Genomic DNA, 22,898 nt, shown 5'->3' with positions numbered 1-22,898 from the left:
CCTCAGAGAGAATGCAATTATTTGTAGAGCTTCAGTAAATAGAATGAAAACATTAGTTTTATTAAAAGGGGACTGACTTTGGGTTCCTATGGCGGAGCGGCACCTTGGAATTTCTGTTCACACATAAAATAAGGTAGGAAGAAAATGAATATGCTCTGATGGGCAACTTAAGAGACAAAAGCAGTCAGTATCTCAGAGCTGGGTTCCCTATTCTGCTAGTTTGCCCCACAACCTCTCCGCCTTGGTGGTTCCTGTTACAATATTCCTAGAAGTGATATTTCCTTCATTTATTCTCCAGCACTCAACAAACATTTGTGAAGCACCACTTAGCCTTAGGTAGAACTAAAATATTCTTTTTCAAATGACCTAATTTAAAACAATCACCCAATTTGCAACATTTAAAAATATTTAAAATTATAACTTGCTGTGTCACAATGGCCAGAGGCTAAACAAGAGAGAAATAAGAGCATCCAGAGAGAAATTACTATACAAATGGGCATTTCATGATTGAATAGAAGAGTTGGGCTCAGTTGTTCCATTTATAAAGTGGTTCATTAATAGTACAGTGGCTGGTACATCATTGGTAGTAAATAAAATATTTGTTGAATGAATAAATGAAGGCAAGGATCTTGTTTGTTTGATTCACATTTGTATACCTACTCTTACACCAGTGTCTGGCACATGAAAGAAGTTTAAAATATTGGTGTATTGAACAAATAAATAACTAATTTTATTTATTTATTTATTTTGCAATTACTATACTGTGATTACATACAAAGTTGATGTGCGGGTTCAGTATTAAAATCTCAACTGCTACTCAAGAGGCTAGAGTTAGTTCCAAAACAGTGCCACATAACTTTTCCCACTAAAATGTAAGCTCCATGAGATGGAGCTTTGTCTGAGTTAGTTGTGCCTTAATGCTTTTAATAAAAATACATTAAATGAATGACTGCTAACTTCTAGGAGTTTTACAGTGAAAGCAGACAACATGTGTCAATCTATTCTAAAAAATCAAAACCAAAACCGAAACCCACTGTTTAAGAGAAACCCAAGTTTTCTGCTGCACTAACAAGTATCTTTCATGCCAACATCTTGAGACACCTTAGTTCAGAATTCCCAGCCTGTGAGAGGACGGTACCATATCTGACATTCATGCTACTGGGCCAGCACCCCTGATTAATTTTTAATGTATCTTTATGAGTTTCCTCAGTGTTAACCACAATCCAGGTGGGGTGTACAAATTTAAAACAAACAAAAAAAAGTCTTTCAGGAATGAAAAATAATGTAAGCTGAAATCAATATTTATGAAGTTGTGATTAATTGACTGATGACCAAATGATTACAAAATGCCTGTCTGAAACATCTACTCAAATTTATTAGCTTTGACCAAAAAAATTAAAAAACAATCCAAACTGGGTCAATGAAAGAATAATGCATTCCTAATCAATTTTTAATAGCACTTAAGATTTTATATTTTTTTAAACTTGCTTTTAAATAATTTATCATCAAAATGAATCTGATTTAAACATGGGGTAAAAGGTGTTCCATAGCTATTTGATGGTTTTCTTAGCAAAGAAATTCAATTATGACTGACTTTTTATTACTGAGACACTTTATTAATAATAATACATCTTGCACTTACACAAAGGCATTGGGCCAACATTCTCAGAGAGTCCAGCAAGTGTGATCTAGGATTTAGCCCCAATTCTACTGTTATCTGTTGATTTACCTTATGTAGGCCTTGATTTCCTCATTTGTGAAAGGAAAGGCCTGCATAACAACCCCTAAGAGCCATTTTAGCTCTAAATGTTTATAATTCTAAGGATGTAGGACAGCTTTAGCCCATTCCAGATGTCAAATGTAATAGAACTCATCAGATCACAGGGCTGCTCAAAAAGCTACCAAGATGTGGTGATCAAAATTAAGCAGCAGTGAACTACGTAATTTTTGTTTTCCTATTAGGGTAATGGTAGGATCATTTAGTGATTTGGGCCAAACGACATCTATTTAGAACATGAATTGTCAAAAAATGGGAAATGTCCTTCACAGAGCAGAGAAGAGATAATTCCTGACCTTAAGCCACTTGCATTATTAAAAGCAAAGCCTGGGAACTAGCCTGGCATTCATCTGGACTGAGGAAGAGTCCTAATCAATCTATATTGCTAACAATATTATTTGGATATGTGTGTGCATGTGTGAGGGCATATGTGTATTGATTCATAAAACATTAAGTGAATAAAGCAGGTATGTTATGCTATGACCTTGTTTGTGCTTATGTATACAGTAATAGATGAATTAGTATGTTTTAAGGATATGTTCTAGAATGTTAATAGTGATTTCTACACTGGATACAGAGGTGAGGCAGAAATATGGAGGAACTTTTACTTATTTTATATACTTTTTAATGGCTTGTTTTTCTTAAAATGAGCATGTGTTATTTTTATAATTCTCAAAAAGCAATAGAATCTTCCATTTTGAGATTAAAAACAAGTAAAGAAATTGTTTAAAATAAAACAGCCTGGGTTTATTATAAAGGTAGGCTGTAGCAAATGAGAATATTACTATTTGTGGAACAGTAACCTATTACAGACATTAGATAAATTGGATGCAATCCCTGACCTCAAGAAACATAGCCTGTTGTGGGGACAAACACATCACCAACTATAATACAATGTCATCAGCACAGAAATGGCTGTATGGACTGTGCACTGAAACACTGAGAAGCTGTGACAATGGTATGAAATGTGGAAAGAGATGTTAGAGATAGTCTAAATTTTAATAGTTTACTTAAAATGCAGGATATGATTTTTAAAATTATCTTTGTGACTACATATTGACACCCATCAACAAGATGATTTACAAGGAAATGAACTTGCCCCATTAAGTAATGGGAAATGTTTTGAAAAGAAATGTCTTTACAATAGAATACTATTGAGCCATAAAAAATAATAAAATCCTGTCATTTGCAACAGCATGGTTGAACCTGGAGGACGTTGTGTTGAGTGAAACAAGCCAGACACAGAAAGACAATTACCACATGATCTCACATGTACAATCTAATAAAGTTGATCTCACAGAAGTAGAGTGCAGAATAGTGCTCACGGCTGTAATCCCAGCACTGTTGGTAGGTCAAGGAGGGGGGATCCATTGAGCCCAGGAGCTCAAGACCAGCCTGGGCAACATGGGGAAACCACTCCCCGACCCTCGAGGCAGGCGGATCACTTGAGGTCAGGAGTTGGAGACCAGCCTGGCCAACAGGGTGAAACTCCGTCTTTACTAAAAATACAAAAATTAGCCAAGCATGGTGGCGCATGACTGTAATCCCAGCTACTCGGGAGGCTGGCTGAGGCAGGCGGATGGGATCGCTTGAGCCTGGGAGGTCGCTGTGTTGGCACCTAGTGGTGACAGAGCTAGACCCTGTCTCAAAAAACAAAACAAAAGTTGCCAGAAGCCATGGAGCTACCGTTTAGGTAGGAAGTTGTTGGGGGCAGGGATTTCCGCTGAAGCAGCCCAGGTCCAGAACCCCTTTCTCTTAACCATGAGGCTGCTTCTTGAAGTCATACTGCGTCTTTTTCACAAAGATTAGTAAAAGTTGTCCCGATGGTCTTGTCTTTAAATCTCTCAACTCACAGATTTTACTCGTTAGCGTAATTTATCACATCAGCTCTTCCTCGCTTCAAGTAAGTTGCAGATAAATTCCAAATTTGTTATACTGCATTTAAGATAAATTTAGGAACTTTTAGGTTTTTTTCTTTTTTGTTGGTAGGAAACGCAACTTATAACCTCACAAATTCTCCCTTGGGGTTCAACAACACAGCGGTACATTTCATATGCAACCATGCACCTGAAATGAAGACGTTAAAACGTTAAATCTCCTTTTGGTGGAAAACCCAGAGAAGCCCACAGTAAAAATGTATTTTCAGGGAAAGCTGCGATTAAATGTATCAGGATCGTCTCGGACACAGATAAGGAGACAATCACTGTTTTCTTAAGTGAATTATTGTGCCCTCTGGAAGCACATTATATTGAGTGGAAAGAGAACTGACAGAGGTGGAAAGCTGTTTTGAAAAAAATTGAAACGTGTAGATAATGTCTTTTCTCTATGTTTTGATTACGCTGTGTTGGCGGATGTGTGGGGTTTAATAATTAGGCGAAAAACTCTCCATCCTTCACCCCATCCAATCCCCGAAAACAATTTGGGGATTTAAAAAATCGCCTTTCCGTATCTTCCTCTTCTGTCTCCACTATTCCGCTTTCCTTTAGATTTTCCAAGATCCTCGATACTTGTAGTAAACTACCTTCCTACACATTCGCAGGAATCTTGCAGCTCCCTAATCAGTGATTTTTTTCTTTTCTTTCTTTCTTTCTTTCTTTCTTTCTTTCTTTCTTTCTTTCTCTCTCTCTCTCTCTCTCTCTCTCTTTCTTTCTTTCTTTCTTTCTTTCTTTCTTTCTTTCTTTCTTTCTTTCTTTCTTCTTTTCTTTTCTTTTTTTTTTTAATGAAAGGAAAACGCCTTGGAGATCGCGCGTTTCGAAAGCGCGTTTTCGTTTTCTCTCCTGGGCGGGTTATGGCCCTACCGGGGCGCCGTAGCCGGCCCGCGCGTGCCCAGTCTTGGCGAAGAGTAGCGGTAGGTCGGCGGGACTTCCGTGTTGGCGGGATTCTGAACGCTGCCATGGCTCAGACCGTGCAGAATGTTACATTGTCGCTCACTCTGCCCATCACGTGCCACATTTGCTTGGGGAAGGTAATGGGTGATTGTGGGCACAGCTACAAAACGGGGTTGGATAAGTCGCTCGCCGGGGCCGAGGGCGGTCTCGTGCGGGGGCGGGGAAGGGGCGTGAGGCGCCGAGATGGGAGAAAACGCTGACCCGCGTTCTTGATGGGAGGCCGCGTCCTGGGAGATGGGGGTAGCGCACCGTGATTAATGGATTCATCTGGGCGCCTTTCGGAGGAGGGTGACAGCGGCCCGTGGTCTGCCGGGAGGGCGGCGAGACGGCCCTGCCACCGCCCGCGGCCTCACACTGGCAAGACACCGGCCTCGAAGGAGGCCCCATCAGAAACGCATCGCAGGGATATTTAACTTCCCTCTGCAGCCTCGCCTGGCGTGTAGTGAAGCCCATTAAAACACATTTCCTGGGAGCCTCACCTCGGGCTTCTTAGTCCTCTGTAACTAGTGTTCATCCTCTGGGGCCTACGGTGCTGTGTATTGAGTCTTTTCCATTTCCAAGACCTTTTGCCTTTATCCTGGCCTTGAGGATGACCTTTGCTCTGAATTCCTAATTTGAAAAGTAAATAGTAAGTGCTCCTGGAGGGTATTAGAATAAGAGGTGTGGCCTTTAACTCCAAGAATGGGTCAGTCAGGAGATAGAATACTCTCTCTTTGTGATGCAAGAGGTGCCTAGTGTGTTTGTGAAACAAGGTAGGGAAAGTGGTTCTGAATTAGAAACGGAGCTTTGAATATTCTAATGCATTCCTCTCCTCTTTCATTTCCATTTGTGCCTCACTTTCGGTGTTTTAAAGAGCATTTCTTTACCGAATAGATAAAGAAGGGGAAAGATAAACCACCAACTTTTTTCCACCCTGAATTATTTTTATGTCTGTGGTGTGTCAGGGTGTGTGTTTACCCCCCAGCGCAGACTGAGCCGTAGACTCAGATTTGAGAAATACAAACTTCTAGAGCAAGCATTTGAGTGCCGGCCAATACGATCTGCCTGGGGTGTTTGAAGTTCTGTGTGAATTTACTGGATTCAAAAAGTAGAAGAAAGTCAGCATTGGAAGCAACTGATAATTCTGGATAGCAGTCAGAATGAAATGCCAATGAAATAGCAAATGTGCTGGGAGATCATGGGTTGGGGATGGCTTGATCAATTTGGAGAGATCAAGGATGGCGTCATCGAGGATGGTGTTTGAGCTGGCATTTGCTATTACTTACTGCCTGCACGGCTAGGGGGAGGGAAGAAGCGATGTTTCTATTTGCCACAGTCTACATTTGGCTCCTGACATAAAGTTCCTGGAAATATGTGTTAAATTCTGAGTTAATTTCCTCCAACACTGGCTTTAAAGGCTGATAAAAATATTCTTGGGAAGTATTTTGTACACATTATATATAGTTTCCATTAGTTATAGGCTGTCTTTTGCAATTGTATTGACTGTTCTGTTTGATTTACCAAACCTATACTTTTTGTATTTAACGAGAGTGATACCTCATAGAATATAGTGATTTGCAGACTACAGAGTGCTTTTGTATGCATATATTATTTTGTTTACTCTTCACACCAATGCTTTAAGATAGGGCTGGTTTTTCCATTTTTAAAATAAGAATACTAAAGCTTAGAGTCTGTGGTTGAACCTCTATACTATCATTTGTGTCTTCAGAATACTAAGACTTTGAGTCTTCATAGTTGAACCTCTATCATTATTACCATTTGTCTTCAGATTACTTCGTAAAACCCTCACCTAAGTTCATCCATGACATCAGGCATTTTTAGTGTTTTTTTTTTTCCTGTATTGGTTAACTTTATTCTGAAATAAAAATCAGATAATAAAGATAAAAAGATTAAGACTTTTGTCTTAATCTTATGTGCCAGACTTTATGCTAAACTTTGCACATGCTTCATTTAATCTTCTGAAAACAGAAAGGATGGGGAGTTGATGTTATTACCATATTTCTACTGTTACAGATAAGGAAACAGGTTCAAAAAGGTTAAGCCAGGCGCGGTGGCTCACGCCTGTAATCCCAGCACTTTGGGAGGCCGAGGCGGGCAGATCGCCTGAGGTCAGGAGTTTGAGACCAGCATGGCCAATATGGTGAAACCCCATCGCTACTAAAAATACAAAATTTGCTGGGTGTGGTGGCAGGCGCCTGTAATCCCAGTTGAGGCAGGAGAATTGCTTGAACCTGGGAGGCGGAGGTTGTAGTGAGCTGAGATCGCGCCATTGCACTCCAGCCTGGGCAACAAGAGTGAGACTTTGTCTCAAAAAAAAAAAAAAGAAAAAATTTAAAAATTAAAGAAAATTAATTAATTAAGGATTTTTAAACAGGCTCCTCCCCGCCTCCCCCCCGCCCCCCCCCCCCCCCCGGTACCATGGAAGCAGAAAGGATATGTGACTGAGGGCCTGAGTTCTACATTCAGGCTGGCCGGGTTCTAATCTAATCTACCACTTACCACTCATACAACCTTTTACAAGTTACTTAACTTTTTTTCTTTTTTTTTTCTTTTTTTCTGAGACGGAGTTTCGCTCTTGTTGCCCGGGCTGGAGTGCAATGGCGCGATCTCGGCTCACCGCAACCTCCGCCTCCCGGGTTCAAGCAATTCTCCTGCCTCAGCCTCTTGAGTAGCTGGGATTACAGGCATGCGCCACTACGCCCGGCAAATTTTGTATTTTTGGTAGAGACGGGGTTTCTCCATGTTGGTCAGGCTGGTCTTGAACTCCCGAACTCAGGTGATCTGCCCGCCTAGGCCTCCCAAAGTGCTGGGATTACAAGCGTGAGCCACCACGCCCAGCTTAAGTTACTTAACTCTTTTGCGCCTGTTTCCTTATCTGTAACAGTAAAAATATGGTAATAACATCAACTCCCCATCCTTTCAGTTTTCAGAAGATTAAACAAAGCGTGTGCAAAGTTTAGCATAAAGTCTGGCACATAATGTTTAATAACTGTTAGCTTTTACTATAGCCATTGAGGTCAGCCCTCAAACTGAGGAAACCAGCCTTTTCCAGTAATTGTTCTTCCCAGTTGCTTTGTGAGGCTGGAGCACTTCAAAATGAAGATTTGTATTCCCAACCAAATGAGACCTGTTTGTTCTGGAAATTGCCACAGTACATCCAGAATTTTCAGCTGGTTCCATGTCTCTTTTCTTTTTTATAGTGAAAGCAAATTCAGTATGATTGTGCTGCTCACCCTCCTACACGTATTATACTGTGAGATACTAAAACTGGCGTGTCCTCAGGTTCGCTTCTGCTTCCCTGACATAGAGCATCTCTGGCCACTTCTAAGAATGTTCCTAAGGTCCTTCGTGCCTAGCTCTTTTTTAAAGATAATTGTTCTTGTGCCACTGTTACCATATGTCCCCAGATCTCACAGTCAGCATCTTCTCTTTTGATTATTCAACAGAATTAAGGACCATTATCCCTGGAGGGTCACAAAGTGGATACCATGAAGGGGGAGAGATGAGGGCAGGACATTAAATCTGAAGAGATAGATGCCAGTGGGGATGGAGAGGAAGGAGAGAGAGCCCAGGTATTCACCTGTTAATGCTTTGTCTTTGCACTTAAAATTGGAAAATTTAGACCTCTGTCTCTACTTCAGTTTTAAAGGTGAATTTTCTCTACCCAATAATGTTTTTAGTTACTTTGCCAATATTGTAAGTAAGAGCTCTATGTGGCCTGAAGAAGTTAGGTACCATCCCATGGGATGATTTACGCATAACATATTTTCTTACCTATTCTTCCCTGTTTTTTTTTTTGTTTGTTTGTTTCTTAAACTAGTGGGCCAGCAAGCAGAAATGTAGTAATGATCTATCCCAGAGTATCTGTTAAGTGACATTTTGATAGTGCCACCAGGCTGTTACAAACCAGTTTACCTCTAGATAATTCCAGGGTTTATCTTTTCAATTGGGACTCAAGCTGTGAAACCAAATTATGGCATGTAATACTTTTTATTGGCCGTGCATGCATTTTGCCATGAGTGAAAGCCAAATGTGGCCCGCAGTTGGTTTTATGAAAGGGTGAAGGAGATTCTCAAGAGAAATGCAAAGCAACTAATGCTTTTCAGCATTAATGTATCATATTCAGTTATTTCTCATTCGACTATGAGTCCAGTTTTGGGTCCTACCCTTTAAGATAAACAATAAACCAGAGTATTTTGAAAACATTTGGGGGAGAATGAAATTGGGATTGGAATGTAGGTGGACTGGAATAGTGCTGGAATGAATGGATATGATAGAGAATCTTTAAATAATTAAAATATTTTTCATTTGGAAGGGACTCAAGCCTTGTGTGGCTCCATAAAATTATGATTTCTACTTAATATTAAGGGCAAGTGTTCTGGCTGAAATAACCAGAAATGAAATCAGCTTCCTTATAATGCAGGAGTTCCTGTGTCTTGGAGTATCCTCTAGTAGACTGTTTCCCATAAGGAATGCTATCAAAAGGATCCCTTCTTTCAGGGATGCCTCTCTGCTTCTCACCCATATTGTTTATTTAAAATATTGAAAATATAGGGCTAGAGACAAAGCCTTATGCAACTTAGAGTCCTCACTCTAGGATGACAAAATTCATTAATCACTGTTCACTTGGAGCTGTTGATTGACCAGCAAGTCATCCACGTCAGTACATGGAGCCCATGTTTGAGTCCTGATTGCCTCTCAGTTCCCAAGAGTGGATTTAAGAACCAGCCTTGTACATAATTGTCGTAAGTAATTTGCTTTGGAAAAAAGCCATATGGACTGCAAGTTCTACATTTTTCTCTTTTTCCCAGTTTAAAATAAGTTTGAAGGATTCACTTTCAGAAAAGTATAACAATATTGCATTTTATACATAGTGTATAATAAGTTAATTCAAAAATCGTAGATGTATCCTAGTAATTATCAGGGTTGGTATGTAATAGCTGACATACTTACTTGACAAATACAATTCCAGTTTATCCCAAAGCGTTTCTGGTAGGGATGAAGGTAGAAGAGAAGAGATGTATCATCTCTCCTTTTACCTAGACAGGAATGGGGAACCAGTTCTATAGGCATTAAGTGACTTATTTCACACAGGTTTTTTTTTTTTTTTTTTTTTTTTTTCCCTTAAGTTATAGGACCTAAATTCTGGCCCAGAACCAGGGATTTCTTAAAACATAACCAAGAGCTATCCAGGAATTTTATTTTGGAAAGTTTCCAAATTCCTAATGTTGAAGTAGTGGTGCCCCTACCATAGTCATTTTTACACTGAAGACTAATCCTTTACATAGTCTTTCCAGGTCTTCACTAGAGAAACCGATAAAGTTTTGACAAGGTGCAAGAAAGAATAATATTCTTTCTAGAAGCACAGTTGGCTCTTGTCTCTAGTGAGGGGAGGATGCCAGAAGAGCAGGGGAGTTGGTTTTATAATAGATATAATTGCAAGACCAGTTGGTAAAGTTCATCAATACCGTCTTCACTCCCATGACCTCCATCAGTGTCCAGGATCTCACTTCCTTCAGGCACATCGTCCTGTATTTATTTCTCCCAGATTATTGTTCACTAACCCTGCTCCAAGGAAGAAAGAACTGTTTCTTAGTTGAAAGAACACATGATTTTGCAGTTGAATCACATTGAGTACAAATGCTAGCTCTACCATTTATAACCCGTATCATTATTTCTTAGAGTCTCAGTTTCCACAACTGAAAATGGATTTGATACAACAGCCCCACTAGCTTATTAGTAAGATTCCTTTGAATATCCCATACTAGTGGTACTCAACTAGGTGGAGGTAGATTTTGTCCCCCAGGGACATGGGGCAGTGTGTGGAAACATTTCTCATTGTTTTCAAGGGGCTACTACTGGCATCTAGTGGGTAGAGCCCAGGGATGCTGCTAGCCAGACATCCTATAATATGCAGGGAACCGCCTAAAACAAAACTTTCTTCAGTCCAAAATGTTAGTAATGTCAAAGTTGAGAAACGCTGTTTGAAGCCAATGTGTAACTCCTAGTGGGTAAGTCTAGGATGATATGGATATTAATGAACAACAGCCTTAGGCATGTCTCTGCCCAAGTATACTTGCTTTTTTAAGAAAGGGGATTTGGTGGTAGAGTGGACTCTCTTAAGACTGGAACATCTTTAAAAGAAATGAAATATCAGAGTAACAGATTGTAAGGTTAATATATCTGCCCCAAGAACTGCCCCCCTCAGGCCCATTCCAGTAAGAAGAGCCCATCCTTTACACCTGGGGGATATACCCTAGGGCAGGAGTCTCCAGTCTCAGTCAGGTACTGTTCAGTCAGTGGCCTATCAGGAACCAGGACTGCACAGCAGAAGGTGAGCAGGGAGTGAGATAGTATTACCACCTGAGCTCCGCCTCCTGTCAGATCAGAGGCAGCATTAGATTTTCACAGGAGCATGAACCCAAATGTGAACTGTGCATGCAAGGGATCTAGATTGTGTGCTCCTTAGGAGAGTCTAATGCCTGATGTTCTGAGGTGAAACCCCCCAGTCTGTGGAAAAATTATCTTCCACGAAACCAGTCCCTAGTGCCAAAAAGGTTGGGGACCGCTCCCTAGGATACCACTTTACTATGCTTACTCCAGATGAGTTTGGAATTGTATGTCACTTACCATTGCCATTTTTTTGTCTTGCATTTTTATTTCATGAGTACTGTTTTATTGCCACGGGTCTCATTTGAGAGTAAATTGGATAGAAAGTCTAATAATGTGACAAATGATGACCTTTTTTTTTTTGTCTTGGGAAGATCTTATTAAAGAAAATTATGTATGTGTTTTGTTCTACTCAGAGCAGGATCTGGGTAGAAGAGGATGGGTGCTGGATTCTTTGTGTTTTGCTACCACAGATTACGGTCAAATATATAACAAGTAACTTGTTTTAGTAGTTCTTTAGAAATTTCTATTCTCGTAAGATAAATTCATTGAGTTGTCTAGAAATCATCATCTGATAAATACTCATTCCAATATTCATTTCCAAAGAAATGATTCAGTCACCTGTTTCCAAAATCTTCCCAACACAAAGGTGGTGATAATACCAGGTATCCAACAGTGCAGAAAACTTTCCTGTGGGTGACATTGTTAATGACTCTTAGCAGACAGAGCCAAGCAGTCGGCCTGTGGTGGTGGTTCTGTATCATTTTGGCATATTAAATGGGGAGGTTAAACTTTTGCTTTTTTACAGTTTGACAGTGGCTGTTGACCTTTTGCTGCTTGAAGCACTTTTAGGATTGTTATCTCAGCCTTTCATTATAGTACATCAAAATTCACTTTTATTAATCTTGCAGCTGTTAGAGATGAGAAGGACACTCACCCTATTGTCAGTGAGCCTGAAATCTAATAAGGAAGACAGGATGTAAGCAGTTTCTAAGTACAGCACAATGCAGAAAGAGGTGAACATTAAATAAATGAACAGAGAGTGCCCTATCAAAGACTTGGTTAATTCTGAAAAAGATTAATGAAGGGCTTGCAGAGGAGGTGGCATTTTATTTGCATCTTAAGAGGAGGGAAGGAATTTTTTTTTTATTACTGTCAGGAGGATGGAGAGACCAGGAGGATATATCAAGCTGAGAAATGGGAGCTCTATAAATAGGGAGCCCCATAAACAGGGAGACCCCAATGTTCATATTCTTATTGGTGAACATAAGTAGACCCATGAGGTTGAAGTGTGCATTGTGTCAAATATTGAAATGGTAGATCAAGGGGAATGGCTGTTTAAGAATTAGATTATGTTCTTTGAAGGCTATACCTTGAACTATGAGCAGGAAAAAAATCATTACTGTTTTGTAGGAGAGGAGTGAAAGCTGCTTATTCATATTTTAGGAAGGTAGCTCTGGCATCATTGTGAAAGATGTACTGAAATGAACATTTGGAAGCTTGGGAGGTGGTCATTGCAGTAGATCAAAGATAAAAGAATGAGAACCTTAAATTCATTGGGGTGAAGATGCAAAGGAAAGGATAGATGAGAGGTGAAAGAATGTTTGGAGGTAGATTTGTCATGTTTTGACTATTCTGAGATGTACATTTTTTTTCAAATTATAACATCTTTGGAATCTGATTGTATCTTAACAATTGTAATTGACAGTTTTTCATTCTTAGTGATACATAAAATATTGGTGAATCTTCAAACCTGTGGCTTCTTAGACTTAATGTATAATACCAGCGTCTGGTGACAGTTTGGATGGTGAGGATAAGTAAAAAGAGTGATTCAGAGATAACTCTGTTGTAGCTCAAGTGGAGAAGTAGTGATGTCATTAACTTAGGTGGGAGGGTGTGCAGGAGGAGGAGCAAGTGTGTAGTGGAGGCCAAATTATGGTTGAGGCAGCTGCAGGATCCTTATATGTAGTCGGCTCCTAGGCACTTGGATATAGTAATATTACCTTTTTTTTTTTTTTTTTGAGGGATTGCTATGTAGAAGTGTCTGTGCTGACATCCATTATGTTATCTTAAACCTGAATGAAAAGGTTACTAGGTTAAGCCACAGTTTTCAGAGGCAGAAACTGATGCCCACAGTAGCTAAAGGGCTTACCCAAGGTCAGACTGCTCAATAAATGGCAGAACTGGAGTTGGCCCCAGGTTTGTCTGTCAGAGCCTAAGCTCTGCCACTTACTGAGGTCCAGTTACAGAGGGAGACTTGGGAGTTGTCAGCATAGAATAGATGTTAATGCCATGTGACACATGAGATTGAGAGAGAAAATAGAACACATCAGATAAGATGGCCCAGAACAAAACATTAGAGAAAGCAGTTATACCACCTTTAGTATCTTGACTATAAGCATCCCACTCTCTGATCCTGTTTCTATCATACTTATTCTCTACCATTACTTCAACCTCATCGAGACATTTTTGTTGACCCTATCACTTTTTCACTGTTATCATTACCGCTTATGTACTTGTTTCCCTTATTATTCGTGGTCATTTGTTATCATCAGTCCCTGTCTCTTCCTCCTTGGCAAAACCCCAACTCTGGGTAAACCAAACTACTCATCTACTTCCTGCCTGAGTCTCCACAGCTAAATATTGATAAGAAAAATACACACCTACGTTAATTAATCTTACTTTGCATTAGAAACCACAGACCTGGAAAAGGAACTCAACAATGTATAGCAATCTGCTACCTATCCCTAGTAAATTTGCTTTCTCACTTTTCAAAATTACTGCTTTATTCTCCTGTCTTCTCAAATCTGTAACCCACTTCCCTTCTTGTTTTCAGCTGATAACTTCACCTCATATTTGATGACAAAAGATAAGCAGCTGAGATAGTGGGAACATGAATTTCCTCATTTTTCCATCCACAGATCTTCCAACCCCTTTGTATTTGTTCACACACCCCCTACTTTCCCTTCTGTTGCAAAAGAAGACAAACCCTCACTCCTGTATATGCCAAAATCTCCTTTTGTGCTTTGGATCCCTTTCCCCTCTTGACTTCTTAGGGACTTTGTTGCCTATCGCTGTAATACCCCCATCACTCTTCCTCCATCACTAATATCCTCTCTTTATCATTCCCATTGGCATTCCTAACCATCGTCTCATTTTTATGCTCTCTCCTTTACAGCAAAACATGAAAGAATTGTCTGTATTTTCTGTCTTCACTTCTTCATCTTTCATTGTCTCTCAACCTCCAGTCAGGTTTCCATCCCCAACATTCGCTGAAACAGTGCTTGTCGGTAACTGATCACAGTGACTTCTAAGCAGTTAAATCCCATAGTCACATCTCAGTGCACATCAAACTCAATCTCACATCAATATTTTACTTATCTGGCCGCTGCCTCTCTCTTGAAAAACTTTCTTGCCTTGACTTCTGTGATATCATATTCTCCTTTCCTACATCACAGGACCCCTCCTTGTCAGTTTCCTCTGCTGGTTGCTCTTCCTCTTCCTTTGCTTGCTGGAGTGCCTTCTTTTCTCCAGCTGTTTTGTCCATTCATGAGATCTCCTCCAGTCCTATGGCCTTATATGCTCATATCTTTTATGGCAGTGACTCAAAACCTGCCTTGTTGAACTTGTCCACTTAAAAATGGGCTTAGCATCACAAATTTAGCATGGCTAAAACAGAATTCTTGATTTTTACCTTGTGCGAAATCTGCTTTTCTTGTCTTTGCCACTTCAGTATATGATAACACCAACTACTGAGTTGCTCAAAACCACTTCATAGATTGGGAAGATAATATTTAACCTTTGCTGTGGGAGCAAATACATGAAAAATACTGATTCTTTTTTTTTTTTTTTTTTTTTTTGAGATGGCATTTTGCTCTTGTTGCCCAGGCTGGAGTGCAATGGTGTGATCTCAGCTCGCCGCAACCTCTGCCTCCCGGGTTCAAGTGATTGTCCTGCCTCAGCCTCCCAAGTAGCTGGGATTATAGGCACACGCCACCACGACCTGCTAATTTTGTATTTTTAGTGGAGATGGGGTTTCTCCATGTTGGCCAGGCTGGTCTCAAACTCCTGACCTCAGGTGATCAGCCTGCCTCGGCCTCCCAAAGTGCTGGAATTACAGGAGTGAGCCACCGTGCCCGACCTACTGATTGCTTTTAAATGTGTTTTTTTTTATGGAAAGATTGGCAGAGCATCTTGAATCCTCTCATATAATGTGCACACTTTGCTTTTAAATGTGTTTTTTTTATGGAAAGATTGGCAGAGCATCTTGAATCCTCTCATATAATGTGCACACTTTTATGTCTTGAGCATTGGCTTTTATCCATTTTCAGATGAGTTTATAACTTATAAAAAATAACTTACTATAAAAGTAGATAACAGTAGATAACTTCCTTTTTTACCTGAGCTTCCTAATTTTGGGGCATATAGTACTTCTAGTAATATTGCAGGGGTGTGTGTGTGTGTGTGTGTGTGTGTGTGTGTGTGTGTGTTTGGGGGAAGTTACAGGATAGATAAGGCAGTATCTTCTTGGTTTGGGATTTTTGTGCTCTTAAAAGATTTCATGACATAAAGATGAAATTAAAACATATATGAATATATTATGGTCTGGACTTGCAAATCACATGAATTTTTAAGAAAAAAAATAGAACCTGCAAAGAAAGTTCAGGTTTGTCTGCCATTTGAGACTCTGACCAGGAATACTTTATAGATAAGCGTTCACTCCTGGCTGCTGGTAGGACCACTTTGGAAGAAGACTTTGAAACACTATGGTTCATGATTTTTTTTTTTTTTTAATGAATCTGTCAAACCAGTTGAAATGAATGCTTAGAATTAAGTTTCTCCAAGAAGTTTAAATCTATTCCAGATTATCTTTGTTTAGTTTTCTTGGGTTAGTGTTCATAATCAAGGGAGAACCAGAATGTTCAGAAAGCCAGACTGAGACCAGAGAGCTCTTTGTAATGAGACTCAAATGATTACCTGCCCATCATTGAAGGGGGCCAGCCCCTCCACACCTGTGGGTATTTCTCATCAGGTAGGACGAGAGACTGAGAAAAGAAATAAGACACAGAGACAAAGTATAGAGAAAGAACAGTGGGCCCAGGAGACTGGTGCTCAGCATACGGAGGACCTGCACCGGCACTGGTCTCTGAGTTCCCTCAGTATTTATTGATTACTGTTTTACTGTCTCAGCAAGAGGAATGTAGTAGGAGAGCAGGGTGATAGTGGGGAGAAGGTCAGCAAGAAAACATGTGAGCAAAGGAATCTGTGTCACAAATAAGTTCAAGGGAAGGTACTGTGCCCGGATGTGCACGTAGGCCAGATTTATGCTTCTCTCCACCCAAACATCTCAGTGGGGTAAAGAGTAACAGAGCAGCATTGCTGCCAACATGTCTCGCCTCCCGCCACAGGGCGGTTTTTCTCCTATTTCAGAACTGAACAAATGTACAATAGGGTTTTATACCAAGACATTCCATTCCCGGGGCAGGCAGGAGACAGGCCTTCCTCTTATCTCAACTGCAAGGGGCCTTCCTCTTTTACTAATCCTCCTCAGCACAGACCCTTCACGGGTGTCAGGCTGGGGGACGGTCAGATCTTTTCCATCTCATGAGGCCATATCTCAGGCTATCACATAGGGAGAAACCTTGGACAATACCCGGCTTTCCTGTGCAGAGGTCCCTGCGGCTTTCCGCCATGCATTGTGCCCCTGGTTACTCAAGAATGGAGAATGGTGATGACTTTTATCAAGCATACTGCCTGTAAACATTTTATTAACAAGGCACATCCTGCACAGCCCTAGATCCCTTAAATCTTGATTCCATGCAACACATGTTTCTGTGAGCACAGGATTGGGGCAAAGTTACAGATTAACAGCATCTCAGGGCAAAGCAATTGTTCAGGGTACAGGTCAAAATGGAGTTTCTTATGTCTTCCTTTTCTACATCGACACAGTAACAGTCTGATCTCTCTTTCTTTTCCCTACAGTCATGAATAGCTATGCATCTATTAATTCTTTGAGAGGTGGGGGCCCCTTTTAAATTAATGAATACTCAGTAGATTCTTTTAAGGCAGACATAGAGTAGCACAAGCATTTTCTCCGAGAAAAGTGGTTTGTGGTGGTTCTGCCTCTTCATTCTCCCTCTACTTACTCTGCTTTCCCTTGACCTAGTCTTCCAGTTCCTAGTGCAGAAGGGTTCTATACTGTAATTACTATTAGGGAAATATTGAAAATGGCTATGAAATGTTTTGAGTCCCACCGTGAAGATACCATGTAAATCAAGTGATAAGACTACATTTTTCTGTGCTGTTTTTGTTTGTATTGTTAAATTCGTGCTATTTCAAAAAATATTAAATCATTATTTCCTTCTGACAACTTTCCCAACTAGTTGAATGTTAACACTATCTTAATAGCAGTTAATCATTCAACAGACCTTTGTTGAGTACCTGCTAAGTACCAAGCTATCTTCTAGGCACTAAAGGTTTAGTTATGAATGAGAGTAAAGAAGTTCTTGCTCTCATGGAGTTTCCATTCTGATAAGGGAGATAGACAAATATGTAAACACGAGTATAATATCAGGTAATATAAATGCTGTGGAGAAAACCAAAGCAGCTTCTCTTTTCTTTCTTCCTCCTGATAAAACAACTACAAACAGTCAACACACCCAGTTAACCCTGAGCAAGCTACCTAATTTCTTCATGCCTTTGTTTTCTTATTTGTAAAGCATATTTACCCAGTTTACCTCACCAAGTTGTGGTATTTTTAAAAAAAGAGATGGAAAAGGGTTGGGGCGGTGAAAGATGCATGTGAAAGCCGTTTGTAAAATATGACTACAGGCCAGGCGCGGTGGCTCACGCCTGTAATCCCAGCACTTTGGGAGGCCGAGGCGGGCGGATCACCTGAGGTCAAGAGTTTGAGACCAGCCTGACCAATGTGGTGAAACCCCGTCTCTACTAAAAATAGAAAAATGAGCTGGCGTGGTGGCAGGCGCCTGTAGTCCCAGCTACTCGGGAGGCTGAGACAGGAGAATTGCTTGAACCCAGGAGGCAGAGGTTGCAGTGAGCCTAGATGGTGCCACTGTACTCCAGCCTGGGTAACAGAGCGAGACTCCGTCTCAAAAAAAAAATGCTATAAATGTAAGGTATTATTTGTGCTTGTTTAAATGGAGGCTGGAGTCAAAGATTTGTGTATTTGGTGTATCTCAGTAATTCTGTCTGCATTGTTTGCTGTTTAGATTATAAACTGCTTGAGAGTGAAGCTCATGCCTTTTGGGTTGTTTTAGCTTTCATTACTGTTTGGTTTTGGGGAATTTCTAGTAAAGTATCAATACAATATTTAATAGTTGCTGTTATTCTGTAACAGTGGAATGAATTGAGAAAAGGATTCAGGCATCAGATGGATGATTGTGCTAAATGATATTTTCAAAAACCTAATCCTGCTGTTCTATAATGCTAAAATAGAAGAGTTTGAGCAAAATTGTCCCAGCCTTAGTGGAACAAAAAGCATTTTCTTTTTGGCATGAATTCTGTGGTTTAGGTACAAAATAAAGCATTTTATATGTCAAAAGCTTCAGTCTCCATGATCCAGTATCTCAGCTAGTATCTCTGTTAAACATGTGTAAAAAGAAAAGTGACCAACAGAAGCAGTGTTTTTAAAAGCGCTAGATATCCCTTCTTAAACACCTACTCTGCTATAATCTAGAGAAGCAGTTTGCTGTAAACTAAACCATTTGATCTTCTAATTATGACCGTTGTCCTGTACTAAAAGTGATGTTTTTTTTTCAAAGGTACGTCAGCCTGTCATATGCATCAACAACCATGTATTTTGTTCGATTTGTATTGATTTGTGGTTGAAGAATAATAGCCAGTGTCCAGCTTGCAGAGTCCCCATCACTCCTGAAAATCCTTGCAAAGAAATTATAGGTAAGGGCCTGTTTTATATATGCATAGGAATAGGTTTGAAACAATCTCCAAATAATGTATATTTTGAGGAAGACTGAAATAGACTATTTTCAGTGATGCTATTTGGCCAACATAATACTGAGTGGTTGAGTAATTTGTGTAATGTATATGTGGAGCAACTGGGGCACAAGGCACTGAGAGGTGCTAAGAGGAATAACCCTGAGAGCCTCACGGAACTTACATTTTCATAGCAACTGAACCAAAAGAAAAGCAGCAAGTGCTAAGGGCCCCCAAAAAAGCCCAGAGAGTTCAGGCAAGAAACTTCAGCTAAGAACACTGAGAAGGGCTTCATAAAGTAGGTGGCCTTTAAGCTGGACATTTAAATTTAAGGATGGATAACATTTCAGCGGTGAAAATTAAGGAGGGCATTTCCTGCAGGGAGAATAGCATGAACTAAAAAGTTTAGATACAGGAAAACCCAGAGCATGTTTTTAGAAATGATCAGTAGTCTACTTTGGGTCCGACTACTGAGATAAGACGAAAGGTAAATTGAGACTTTAGTGCAGAGAACCTTGAATGACAGCTAAATCAGGGACTTGCTCTAGGACTAAGAAGAAGGGTGAATTGGGCATGATGGTTTTGAGCAAGGGAGTGGTATGATCCAAAATGCGCTTTACAAATATTACTTGTGGTAATACATAGGTTGGACTATAGGAGTAGACAGGATGTGAGTAGGTCTGGTAGGAGGCTTTTGCCTAGGTGATAGAAAATGTAAGTTTGGATTAAGGGTGAAAACAAATTCCATGTCACATTAATATTGGTGGGGTGGGGGAGGAGTAAAGCTTGAACTAGAGGATCCTTGAAAAGGAGAACTTCTAAAGAGCCTTTTTAGAGTTTGGTTTTTATTCTACTCATATAAGTTATTTATTTTAGGTTGCAAAAATTAAAATGATTTCTACTTGTTTTTGCTATAGGAAAAATTGAAAGTGAATCTACAATTAGCCAAGTATAGAAAACATTTTTCAGAAAACTTAAGAAGTCATTGTAATAGTCCCAAGTTAGGGAAAATGGACTTAAATAAGATTTTTTTTTTTGAGACAGAGTTTCGCTCTTGTTGCCCAGGCTGGAGTGCAGTGGCGCGTTCTCGGCTCACCGCAACCTCTGCCTCCTGGGTTCAAGGGATTCTCCTCCCTCAGCCTCCTAAGTAGCTGGGATTATACGCATGCATCACCACGCCCGGCTAATTTTGTATTTTTATTAGAGACGAGGTTTCTCCATGTTGGTCAGGCTGGTCTCGAACTCCCAACCTCAGGTGATCTGCCCGCCTTGGCCCCCCAAAGTGCTGGGAATTACAGGCGTGAGCCACCGTGCCCAGCCAAGATTTTTACAAAGGAAATAGAAAGGAATATATATGCTACAGAGCAAAAGAAGAACTAGTAGGACTTAGGAAATAAGAGATATGAAGGCGCAATCAGAGTTGGCTCTTGGTACCTGGGTGAAGTCTGGTAGAGGACTAGTTCTCTGCTGTGTTGCATGCTACGGGGTTAACCTCTATCTGTTTTTTTTTTTTTACCTGCTGAATTTCACCAAGGAGTCAAGTCTTTTCTTGCAGAATATGAGCTTTGATGATTTGAATATTTTCCCCCAGCTTTTCTTCTCATCCCATATCCTACCTTTATTCATTCATACCTAAGTGATATTTCATAAATTCTCTCAAGGAAAATAGTTCATCCATTTTTGCATTTGGATAGAACATCCTGAAAAAGAACACCTGTAAAATACCTTTGCTATTATTATAATGCTAAGAAGTACAAAGAAGGTAACCAGAGCATCAGTGAAGAGCTCTCAGGAAGAATTCATTGTGAGTGCATTTGTAACAAGTCATGACATAGAGTTAATGCCATGACTTACAGTCCATTGTAACTAGCCTGTTAGAATCCGTGAAAAGACACATTAATCTATATACATAGGTATATAGCAGTAATACTTTTTTTTTTTTTTGAGACGGAGTCTCGCTTTGTCGCCCAGGCTGGAGTGCAGTGGTGCAATCTCGGCTCACTGCAAGCTCCGCCTCCCGGGTTCATGCCATTCTCCTGCCTTAGCCTCCTGAGTAGCTGGGACTACAGGCGCCAGCCACCACGCCCGGCTAATTTTGTTTGTTTGCATTTTTAGTAGAGACAGGGTTTCACTGTAGCCAGGATGGTCTCTATCTCCTGGCCTTCCAAAGGGCTGGGATTACAGGCGTGAGCCACCGCACCCAGCCAGTAATACATTTTTATGTAATCTCTTGGTTAAATGTAAATGTAATAATTGGTTTTATTATTTAAATATAGTCTAGTTTTCAGAATTTGAAGTAGTCCAAATGTGATAATTACAGCCCTTTCCTCCACTGAGTTTGCTGTGATAAGATATATAGATATGTAAACACAATATGATGTGTTACTGAAGGTATTTCTTATGGTGTTATTTGATATATTTTTTTCCCCTCAAGATTAGGGTAGAGAAAAGGCCTAGATGTTAGCCGCAAGTGTGTATGTAAGGGGAAGGGTAGATGTGAAGCTGGGAAGCTATATAAAACAATACGAAAAAGGATCATTTTCATTCTTCCCGAATCAGAATGAAAAATTAGGATTTTTTTTTTTTTTTTCCTACAGGAGGAACAAGTGAAAGTGAACCTATGCTAAGCCATACGGTCAGGAAGCATCTTCGGAAAACTAGACTTGAATTACTACACAAAGAATATGAGGTAAACAGTAATCAAAGTTTAAAATTATGTTAGCAGTGAATTCAAGGTAAAAACTGACCTACCTCAGTCCCCAGACTTCTTAGAGTAAATATCCAATGAAATTTTATTTTAAAAGCCTATAAAAAGAAATTGTTTGATAAATTCTTTTTTCCTTTCATATTTTAAATAGAGGAAAGAGATTTTTTGTTTTATTTTTTTTCTTTAAGTACCAAGGAAAGGGGGAATGGGATTCCAGAAAAAAGGAACAGATGGAAGCATTTCTTTCTTTTTTTTTTTTTTTAAGTTAAAATTTGTACCTCCACAGACATATCATTTTGTATTTGCTTCCTCAAGAAGTTGGGAGAAAAAGGAAATCTCCTTGTGAAAGCCAGTCTGACCTCTGTAGTCATCAGTTGCTTCTGCCTATGAAGTTACTGATGATTATGAGCCTGATCAATTCTAGTAAAGTAAATACTATACCTTATGTCAACTGCCAGCACAGAGATTTTAGTGTGAAACATGCTGTTTCCTAATTATTGTCTAAAGGTGAATGAACAGGATGATTGGACATGGTGATGCTATTTTTACAAATAAATTCATGCTAATAGAATACATACACTTTTGAATAGTACACATTAAGCCCAGTTGTCATTTTATGTTGACTGAAGAAGGAGATATCGATCCCCTCTTGACTCAAAATATCTTTCAGTTTCACTGTGTACATGGAAGGTGCCTCAACTGCCTCAAAAATTTTTGGAATGCAGTGGGGTATAAATACATGATTGAATATATGTTTATTCATATATGTGTTCCTTACGTATACGAATTTGCTTGTTTTATGAAAATGCTATTTAAGTTGAAATGTATTGCAATTTAAAATAGTAAGTAGTACTATCTGTGTGACATTTAATGCTAAAATGTATTTTTATATAATGAATATTTATCATACTCAGATAGTAAACAAATTAATCCTTTGGGAGATCACTTGAGCTACTTGGGAGTTTATTTTCTAGCAGAATTTTTAACAACCTCAATTTAAGGTGACATATTTATTATAGATGAATAAATGGCATCATAGTAAGAAGTTCTAACCCAAATGTTTAGTGACTGGTTTTAGGATAATAAACAGTTCCAGAGTGGGAAGGCTAATACTTGCAATAGTCACAGTAGTAATTGAAGAACCAGAATCCAGAAAAGTTGAAAATTCAAAATTCACTACAGA

At 39.6% G+C, this 22,898-nt stretch overlaps 1 protein-coding gene across 8 annotated transcripts in view; it reads left to right on the top strand.

Moving 5' to 3' along the window:
• The first annotated feature begins 4,528 nt into the window (after positions 1–4,528).
• Positions 4,529–22,898, top strand: part of OBI1 (ORC ubiquitin ligase 1) — a 44,183-nt gene continuing 25,813 nt past the window's right edge. Inside the window, exons 1-4 of one of the 8 annotated variants that reach the window (XM_063792247.1) lie at positions 4,596–4,625; positions 8,112–8,237; positions 18,837–18,972; positions 21,606–21,697. In XM_063792247.1, coding sequence (XP_063648317.1) covers positions 21,629–21,697 — 69 coding nt within the window. In that variant the 5' untranslated portion in view covers positions 4,596–4,625; positions 8,112–8,237; positions 18,837–18,972; positions 21,606–21,628. The other 7 variants (XM_063792245.1, XM_063792248.1, XM_063792246.1 and 4 more) reach the window with 7 other exon arrangements.

This window comes from Pan troglodytes, chromosome 14 (assembly GCF_028858775.2).
Source record: "Pan troglodytes isolate AG18354 chromosome 14, NHGRI_mPanTro3-v2.0_pri, whole genome shotgun sequence".
Lineage (NCBI taxonomy): Eukaryota > Metazoa > Chordata > Mammalia > Primates > Hominidae > Pan > Pan troglodytes.
The sequence above is the reverse complement of the archived record's forward strand: the minus strand, read 5'-3'. Positions and strand labels throughout refer to the sequence as shown.